The sequence below is a fragment of the Chaetodon auriga genome, chromosome 10 (assembly GCF_051107435.1).
Source record: "Chaetodon auriga isolate fChaAug3 chromosome 10, fChaAug3.hap1, whole genome shotgun sequence".
NCBI lineage: Eukaryota > Metazoa > Chordata > Actinopteri > Chaetodontiformes > Chaetodontidae > Chaetodon > Chaetodon auriga.
The window spans coordinates 8716014-8726142 of NC_135083.1; the positions used below are offsets into that span (position 1 = coordinate 8716014).

The window sequence follows — 10129 nt, forward strand, 5'->3', positions numbered from 1 at the left end:
TTTATGAAGGACGTGGCAAAAAAAATGTGAATATCTCATTATTGGTGTTTAAAATGGAGGTTAAGAGTCAAACAAATTGAATTATTAAAAAACAAACAGGCTGCAAGTGCGATGTTAGTGCAGCCTATGGATGAGGATGGGGGGGGGGGGGGGGGGCGACTTTGAGATGACATTGAGGCTGTGTAGATGGGAGTTGAGTCTCTGGTTGTTGATGTTAGACAGTCGCACAAGGCGAAGCGGCTGCTGCCCGTGTTGATTCAGCCTCCTCCTCCTCCTCCTCTTCCTCCTCTTCCTCCTCCTGGTCTTCAGCACTGCTCCCCGCTGGACAGCTCCTGCTTGGACACCTCTAACGCTGCACGGTCCCTTTAAGTCTTTTAATGGAAGTAAAATCTATTTATGTTGCAAGAAATATTGGGAGTTTACAACTTTATCCACGGGAGGAATCTACGGATACCTCGTTTCGAGATTCGTGGCAGGCAGCGTATCCTCGGCGGCACAGATCCCACATTCATTGTGAGTAAACTGGGAGCTGAATTCTCGCGTCTGCCTGTGCGTGTGTGTGCGTGTTTGAACCCTTAAACAAACGAGTGTGGCTAGCGCATGATTCGTGTTTTTTTTTTTTTTTTCCCTTTTGTCTTTGCAGCGACTGCGAGTGTGATTAAATTGTGAATGAGACTGTCAATATGTTGCTGGGGTCAATGTAACGACTGCATGATGCGCTGTGCACCTACATGCTATAGGCAATTAAATGCAGAATTGATTGCTGTTTGCTAGTCTGCTGAATGGCGCAAGTGTGGAGACGCATTCTCGTGCGTTTATTAACGCGTTTGGTTCTTAATTAACCGGATAGAATGGGTTGGCTGTTTGTGCAGCCTGATGCGTAAAGCTTTTACGCATTGGACATCCCTTTGTCTCCACTGTGCGTTTTGTGTTCCAGTTTGTTTGAGACCTCTCTGTGTCCCTGCTGCTTGCAATTCTGTATGTGGATAACTGTTAGGAGAATCTGCAGGTGGCAATTGGTGGACTTCATTATGCTTAATTCTCATAGGATATTTGCTATTGCTACGGTGCGTCTTGCGCTTGAAGAGCATGTTTTGGATCCTGTAATTTGTCTTAAAGTTTTCGTTTCTCGTTGGTGTTAGTCATAGAAATTTGCCGTTTTCTTTTCTTTTCTTGTCTTTTTTTTGGCTTATTTAATTGCACACTTTGTTTAGCCTATTGCGTGTGCTGATTTGGATTTGGCTGCTGTTAATTTACGCGCAATCTGTCGAGTGTGTTTTAGTTATGGGAGTCCAACAACAACATGACTTTGCCATCGATGGCTTTTGGTGTTTGTTGAGTCGGATATGAATGAAAATATTTGTCAGGCAGCCAAATGTTCATGAGATGCTCTAGTCTGCGTTTTGAACGCATATTTCAGTAAAACAGTGTGCATTTTAATTTCATTGATGTTGTTTTATTGCACCTGCTGAGGAGTAAATGAGCGTAATTCAAAGATTTGTCCATATTTGCTTCACAAGTAACCACATTTTCAGCGCCTCCTGAAAAACCGACCAAATGCTCTATTCACGATTCCAGGTTAACGGAGACTGACGAGCCGTGTGTGCACAGGCTTCATCTCCAGACATTTGGTCCAAAGGTTAGGTCTAAAAACCGCGAAGCTGCTGTCTACGTGGACTGGTGCTGAAGCCTCCCGTCCGACTGCCAGGACCTCTGCCAAATCCAGAGACATGGCGACGAACGGCACCAAAACGGATGGACAAGTCACAGAACTGAACGAGGTGGCCACTAATAATGACAAGCCCAAGTCACTGGACGTGAAACCCGAAAAGCAGAAAAAGGAATTGCCTGATAGAGAAACATGGGGGGGAAAATTTGATTTTCTCCTGTCGTGTGTGGGTTATGCAATTGGACTGGGGAACGTATGGAGATTTCCCTATCTCTGTGGAAAAAACGGTGGAGGTAAACAATATTTTCACAGCTAATTTAAGCAAACTGCACGGCCCATTCAGCTCCACGATGCACATAGTCGAGCTCGTCTAATTGACCGTGTCCATTACATGACCAGAATGAATATCACCCACATTTGCAACCCTAATTAATTGGCGTTGTGCTTTGGTTTTTGAGTAATGCGTCAGTGCAGTTTTAGCCTAAGATGGGTCCTTTTTTAAAAAAAAATGTGTAACTTGATCTACTTTTGTTCATCCAGGAGCCTTCTTGATTCCCTATTTTTTGACCCTCATATTTGCTGGAGTCCCCTTGTTTCTACTGGAATGCTCCCTTGGTCAATACACCTCAATTGGAGGGCTTGGTGTGTGGAAACTGGCTCCTATGTTTAAAGGTACACCTCACTCCAACTACATATTTCTGGACAGTTGTGTCTTGATAGCAGGCCTGTGTGAAGTGAAAATATTTGTGGTGTTGGGTGCTTTCACAGAAATGATTTTGACTATCAGGATTTATGGAGGCCAGAAAATACACATATATAATGATAGTTTTACTACACTGCCTAATTCATTTCTGTATGATAGGTGTGGGCCTTGCAGCAGCTGTCCTGTCCTTCTGGCTTAACATTTACTACATTGTAATCATTGCTTGGGCCATTTACTACCTGTACAACTCCTTCACCACTGTAAGTATCACGCAGTGTACTCACGTGTTTCATAAAAAGCCAAAACCAGCATAGGGTCAAGGTTGTTATATCAGTTCAGGAGGAATTGTAGCCTGTGCTACCTGTAAGAAATTTAAAATCCATAAATGTGTCAAGGAGGAGAGGGGGAAAAAAGCACCGTAATTTTTATTTTATTTTTATTTTTTTACAGGAACTTCCATGGAGCTCATGTAACAATCCATGGAACACAGAGAAATGTTATACAAACCACTCAATTGCAGATACCACCAATCTCACCAGTGCAGTGGTGGAGTTTTGGGAGTAAGATATTGACTGCCTTTTGCTTTCAACAGCAGAGCTTTAAAGTATCCTGCATGCATCCCCAAGATACATAAAAGACAGCCTCCCCTCCATGCTTATTTCTCTGTGTGTATAATAGTCTTGTTGTTACTCGCTCTGACTTACAGGCGCAACATGCATGAAATGACCGAAGGCTTGGAAAAACCAGGCCAGATTCGAGTGCCACTGGCAATTACATTGGCCATCGCCTGGGTCCTTGTGTACTTCTGTATCTGGAAAGGGGTTAGCTGGACAGGGAAGGTAAGATGTTTGCCAGATTTGGGTATCCATTCCTTTCATGCTGTGCTGGGTACCAATAAGGAGTAGTGTGTGACAGCTATGCAGTATTTATCAGTGTAATATCACCTCATCAATCATTTAGATGACAGTCAGCATTGTCCAGATTTAGAATAAGAGAGGACACATCAAACACTCATGTTCACTAATCCTACTCTGCCTCATGGTGGCTCCTCTAATTCCAATTCTCCTGACACAGTGTCTACACTGAGTGTGGATTCATGATAGGAGGAGCAACAAACAGCCATACGCTACAATCTGGTTTTGTCCTCTCCCTTCACTTGGAGCAGTTTTCCCTCCCTTGTGGTGCCACATTTCGAAAGTCTAGTGCATCACGTGAGCGTGGCAAATAAAATTTGTTTTGGTTACAAAATACCCCACCCCCCTGCACATTTTGCCCACAAATTGCTTGCACAGTGTCATGAATGCACACAGACATTCAAAGTGAAGCTGCAGTGATTCCTTTGCTGAATATTTGGTCTCTTTATGTGTTTTTTTTTTTTTTTTCTTGTCCGGAAGAGACAGAAGAAAATAAATCTAGAAAGTCTTTGCATGTGCATTCCAAATTTACTGTGTGCAATTATCTGTATGCAGCATGAATTTACTTAAGAAGCATCGGTGTCTCCCTGCTGATAACTGTCTCACATTTTATAGGTCGTTTACTTCTCTGCTACATATCCCTACTTCATGCTGTTCATTCTCTTCATCCGTGGGGTGACTCTACCTGGAGCTAAAGAGGGAATTCTGTTCTATATCACCCCTGACTTTGAAAAACTCAAAGAATCAGAGGTAATGGCACCTTATTGTGTGACTCAAACCTATGCACTGCACGGCTGAGTGAGCAGAGCTCGACCTCACGCAGCTAAATGTTTCTGTTCCTTTGTCAGGTATGGCTGGATGCAGCTACCCAGATATTTTTCTCTTATGGATTGGGATTGGGGTCACTTATAGCTCTGGGCAGCTATAACCCTTTCAATAACAATGTTTACAGGTAAGACCAGTGATAACTCATGAATAGAGGTAGTCTACGAGACAGACACAGAATGCTGCTGAATGTAATATGTCAGAGAAAATTGTAATAGCTGAAAATGGCATGATGAAATTGCTGCTATTTTGCTGTGTTATACGCCCATATTAAAGACATTATTCAAGGATGCTTGAAGAGCCCTTAAAGGATCTTATTAATGCGAGTTGCTACACAATAACAGTCTAAGGAGAAGGATGTTTCTTGCTGTCGGTGTGTGCTGGGGTAAAAAAAACAACTATGATTGCAAAGCCTGAGTGTTTTCTCCAGCAGCCCCATAGTTCTGGGTCACATAAACAATCAGTTACATAAAAACAGTTGCATTCATTTTGTGTCCTTGTTTCAAATGGATCCACCGTTCTACATCTGTATCTGTACGAAAGATGGAAGAATTTTTAGCGTTTGTCATGAATTCTTCAATGAAATGAGTTCAAGTCTTTTCTAAACAAAAAATAAATACGATCAAACGGAATTAATAGCAGTGATGCATGCTCTCAGCTACTCTTTCAGATCTCAGTGTCTTCTGTTTGGAGGGAAGCTTAATACAGAAAAAGAAAACGAGTCAACTTCAATCTTTGACAACAGGCCTATTTTATATTTCCTCTCCCCAGAGACTCTGTCATTGTGTGCTGCATCAACTCATGTACCAGCATGTTTGCTGGCTTTGTAATCTTCTCTATTGTCGGCTTCATGGCACACGTGACGAAGAAAGACATTGCCGACGTAGCAGCTTCAGGTAACTACGGATTGCATATATGCCTTCTTCTGTAATAGTACAAAAAAAAAGCTGCACTGTCATTGAGACTGACTGCTAAACATAGCTTTTGTCATCACTTCTATGTGAATATGTGCGCTATGAGAATAACCCTGATGAAATATGATTTTTCTATTTACTATCCAGGTCCTGGCTTAGCTTTCCTGGCCTACCCAGAGGCTGTAACCCAGTTGCCTGTGTCTCCTCTCTGGGCCATTCTGTTCTTCTCCATGCTGCTCATGCTGGGGATAGACAGCCAGGTAAGGGGCTTGGAGATGATCTGCTCATGGGCTGACCTAAATATTTAAATTGCAGGTACATATCATGCAGCTCACCCCTGCTCTCTGCATGATAAGCATGCAATTTGCTTCTTGTGGACAGATATAGCTGAGCTTTGACATCAGCTGTCAAGTCTTTTTAATGCAACTTTATCACCTCTATGTGCCCGCAGGTTTCACTGTCTGGGTTTCTTTCTTTTGCATGTATTTGGGTTCAAATAAGGCCACAGCGACTAGAAAAAAGATGTATACATGCAGCTATACACAGGTTATGACCACCAGCTCTTCAAAGTAAAAAAAATATAAATTATAACTTTACTCTAAATGTCATAGCAATTGAGCTTTTGCATAACAGAGCTATTACCAAAATGGCCTCCAAGAAGTGGATGCTTGGTCATTCAGAAGATTACGTTAGTGTTTTTGTCCCATGGTTTGGTGCACACTGCAATTCTTTGTCATTTCTCATCATCAGTCAGCCTAACTACTAAAATAAAACTTCTTTGCTGAAGAACACATTCAGCAAAACATTCACAGTCCTCCACATGCCACAAAAAAAAGGATAAATGCACTGTCCATATTAAAAACGCATTTGTGTCAAAGAAGACACAGCAGATGCAAATGACGCACAAATTCACACTTAAGCTTAATGCTGTTTCTACGATTCTGTCCTTCAGTTCTGCACCGTTGAAGGCTTCATCACCGCTCTGGTGGATGAATTTCCCAGAACTCTTCGGGGCAGACGAGAGCTCTTCATTGCAGTCGTCTGTATGGTGTCCTATGTGATCGGACTTTCAAACATCACACAGGTACAGCGGGGCGGCAGTGGCACAAGATTAGACAAATGAGTAATAGCACTGAAAGATGTCATTAAAAGATTAAAAGTAAAATCCATGCATGTAGTGGGCGAGAGGCAATTTAAATTTTGATTGGTTCTCCTAATGGCATCAAATACAGTACCAGAGTATATTATTCTGCATCTGCACAAGGAGTCTTTTAATAACACTTCTCATTTTTTCTGCAACCAGGGTGGACTCTATGTGTTCAAGCTGTTTGACTACTACTCTGCCAGTGGGATGTGTCTGCTGTTCTTGGTCTTCTTTGAATGCATCTCTATATCCTGGTGCTACGGTGTGTATCATCAGTGCTTCATGCAATATTTCAAAATGGAGCCAAATCATCATGCGAAATGTGTATTTTTCCTCCCAATTAAACAAATGAAGGTAGTGAAATATCACATGTATGAAAGGTGGGAGTAAATCTGAAGGTTAGGAAACGGCACACCTATCCAGAGATACTCGCGCAGCTTGAAACGCCGTTCAGCCTCAAGGTCATGAGCGCTCGTGTGTTCCGCCTCACCCTGCTCATCACCATGCATGGCAGACCAGCAGCAAATTGAAATAAATTGGATATGAATATTTTGATCATAGATTCATTTGTCTCGCAGGTGTGAACAAGTTCTACGACAACATCCAGGAAATGATTGGCTACAAGCCCTGTATATGGTGGAAGATGTGCTGGGTCGTGTTCACCCCTCTCATTGTTGCCGTGAGTACTCCCAACTAATACAACAGTACATCTAAAGTCATGACATGAAAAATGAAACAATAAATAAAGTCAATATTATCTGCCTGCAGCCATGTCAGGCTGAGACAGTGCTGCCTGTAGTCAGTGGTGTCAGGATGCATAAAGCGTCTCATGTCTCCCACAGGGGGTGTTCTTGTTCAGCGCTGTACAAATGGTTCCCCTCAAAATGGGAGACTATGTGTTCCCAGGCTGGGGTCAGGGAGTGGGCTGGCTCATGGCGCTGTCCTCCATGGTTCTCATACCAGGATACATGATCTATATGTATCTGGGACTCAAGGGCACTTACAAAGAGGTAAGTAGTGAATTGCCTGTTGCGCCAGATGACGTGTTTCTGTCTGGAACCGACACTCCTCTTCTCTTATGAAATTCATTTGTGTTGTGTTTCTCTCGCAGCGACTTCGGATAATGCTTCAGCCTCCTGCGGTTGTCAGGCGACCTCAGGAGAATGGACCCGAGCAGCAGGCGGAAACCAACACCGCCAACCTCTCCAGCCCTGCCAATCCAGCCAATCCGGCTAGCCCTGCCAACCCAGCTCCAGCAAACCCCTCCAGCCCCACCAGTCCGGCTCCTGTCAACTCAACCAGCCCCGTGACCCCCGCTAACCCGGCCCCTCCGCCAGCAAATCCAGCCACCGCCGCTAGCCCGGTGAACCCAGCGACTAGTCCCACCCCCACCGTCACCACCACCACCACCACCACCACGGCCAGTCCGGCAAACCCCACCACCACAACTGTTAGCCCAACCAGCCCACCGCCCAACCCAGCAAGCCCAACGGAGCCCGTTAACCCCCCGAACCCAACAAGCCCGACCTCTAACCTGACCAATGCCGAGGCCAACGTGTAGACAACAAAGAAACCCTCATGGAGCATGTACATGTAGACAAAAGAGAACATTACAAAGGACTTCCAAGATTTTAATTGATTCACCTACCTCCAGGGGCAATATGTGATCAAAACCGATTTTCAAACCATGTTTAGTTTTTCTGCATTTGTAAAACCAAGCCAATGATGTCTTATTGTTGGTTTGCATTCTGAAAACAATATCAAAGACTGTTAGTGTTCGCAAATACAACCATAAATCTGAATAAAAAAAATGTAAACATACTGTGTAATACTGTGAGAAAAGAAAAAAACATAGAGATCTAGATTAGAGATTTGTTTAATATCTTCATGAATCAAGTAAATACCGTGTGAATATAGTAGATGAAGTAGTGAACAAAATTGACATCATTGAAGAGTGCAAGGGATGGCGTCAATTTTATTGTGGATGTTTACTAAACCTCACACAGTTGTCTCTTTTCCAAATGTTGCACTCTGTGAGGTAAACTACAGGCCACAAGGCAAACGAGGAGCTCTGAGTAAGCACAATGCCAATAAGAAGTTCATGTTTAGGAGCTCTGGAGCAAACCAGTATTTGTTGCAAAAGATTTTGTGTGTGAGAGAGACTGTTATTTTTCCTTCCTTTTTTTTTCATTAAAAAAAAAAAGGGAAAACTTTTATGTGATCGAAACATTTTTAGAATTATTTTTAGGATGTTTTATACTATATGTGTTGTGATGGAGGACCAAAATCAATAGGCAGACACAAGCAAAAACTATGCCATTTAGTGTTCGGTTGGCAAAGCACAGGGTACAAAGACGTACGAAAAAAAAAAAAAAGCACAGGGTTAGAAAAGTGATCCACGAACATCGACTATCCCTCAATGCTGACAGTCAATCCTGTTTACGTTTTGCATGCTTTCCTCAGGAACATCAGTGAAAAATTTCTGAAATGTCTCCTGACAAACAAGAAAAAAAAAAAAAAAGAAGAAGAAGAAGAAGAACAGAGACGGCCTTAAGCCAGTACACCAATTTCAACTAAGCCATAGTCTGTTTACATGACTGGGCAGAACTACAAAATACAACTCTGTATGCTAGCACAACAACCTGGACCAACTCTGTGTTAAACTGCAGTCATGACTTTTTCTTTATGTGTAATGATCAATTATAGTTTGATCAATATGTATTCAGCAATACATATGTAGATGTATAAGTGCAGGCCAGTCAGCAAGTGGTCTGTTTCTCTTTTTGTTTATGTTGTCTTTGCTTTACTAGTGAAAAGCACAAAGCTTTAATTTCCCCAGACTTTTGCCATGGCGTGTTAGGACAATGTTAGTTTGCTTCTATGGCAGCTACTGTGAAAGGCATCTGGACGAACAGAACATGTTTACTTTGAAAAGCAAAACAACTGAGCGAAAACGTGAAATGGCTACAGTTCATGTCCTGTGAATTTTGTATAAAGTTACTCTACCACAGTTTTCTCTGGAACTTTGTTGTAAAACTGTACTGTGTAAAACATGTAACTGTGAATGTCTGTATTACATTGGAAGTTATTGTCTAAATGTTGAAAAAATGGAGTTGCTGTTTTCTGCAATAATATTTTGATCACAGAAGCTAAAGCACATATCTTACAGAAATATACGAAATGACGATGACAATGAAGATACTGACGATTATATTAAAAATAGAAACTATGTCTAGTAAAACAATATTGTTTTGTATATTTTTAACTGTCTCACTGCCTAATGTAAAACATAATATAAACATGATATGTATCTAAATGGTGTCACATGATAAAGCACGATTGTTATGTTATACAAACAGAAAAAGACTGAAAAAATAAAGAATTATAGAAAATATAAATACAATACAAGCCTGGCATATGTCCCTTATAGCATGTGTGTTTAGAGCAGCAGCGCCGTGCTTTTCGACACTGTTATCAGGAAATTAGGTCAACCCCACTATCCTATCAAAAGATGTATGCTGCTGCTGAATCCTCCTGTAGTAATTGGCTACTGTTCCCTCTCTTGCAGATAATCCCTCTTGTTGTCTGTGGAGTATTTCTAGTCAATAGATATAGAGAAATGTGAGACCAATGAAAAATACAAGCAGGGATTACGTGGAAAAGAAGCACAAAGTGTTGTGTGGAAGGATTCGTGTTTTTGTTTAGTTAGAATGAGGCCAGGTGGGACATGGAAAATTACACAGAACCACTCTTCAGTAGTTCTGGGCGAAGATGGCATCCAGCTTAACGCTACCAAGGGGGTTAAAAAAAAAAAAAAAAAAAAAAAGAACTAAACATTATTATTAAAAAAAAAAAAAAGAAAAGAAAACATCAAAAGAGAATGAGAGAAAAGCGTCTGAAGCCTTTCCTTGTGGTTTATTGAGTGTCAGAAACACAAGCTGATAGAGAGGCCTCGGCAAG

At 41.9% G+C, this 10129-nt stretch overlaps 1 protein-coding gene across 1 annotated transcript; it reads left to right on the forward strand.

Annotated features, from left to right (window-relative positions):
- The first annotated feature begins 190 nt into the window (after window positions 1-190).
- Window positions 191-9577, forward strand: slc6a1a (solute carrier family 6 member 1a). The gene is made up of 15 exons (XM_076740078.1): window positions 191-513; window positions 1579-1962; window positions 2210-2341; window positions 2532-2632; window positions 2823-2932; window positions 3079-3211; window positions 3902-4036; window positions 4135-4238; window positions 4883-5007; window positions 5173-5285; window positions 5978-6109; window positions 6329-6431; window positions 6748-6848; window positions 7012-7179; window positions 7281-9577. Exons 2-15 carry the CDS (start codon window positions 1731-1733, stop codon window positions 7728-7730), a joined length of 2139 nt encoding a protein of 712 aa, XP_076596193.1. The 5' UTR covers window positions 191-513; window positions 1579-1730; the 3' UTR covers window positions 7731-9577.
- Window positions 9578-10129: the final 552 nt, after the last annotated feature.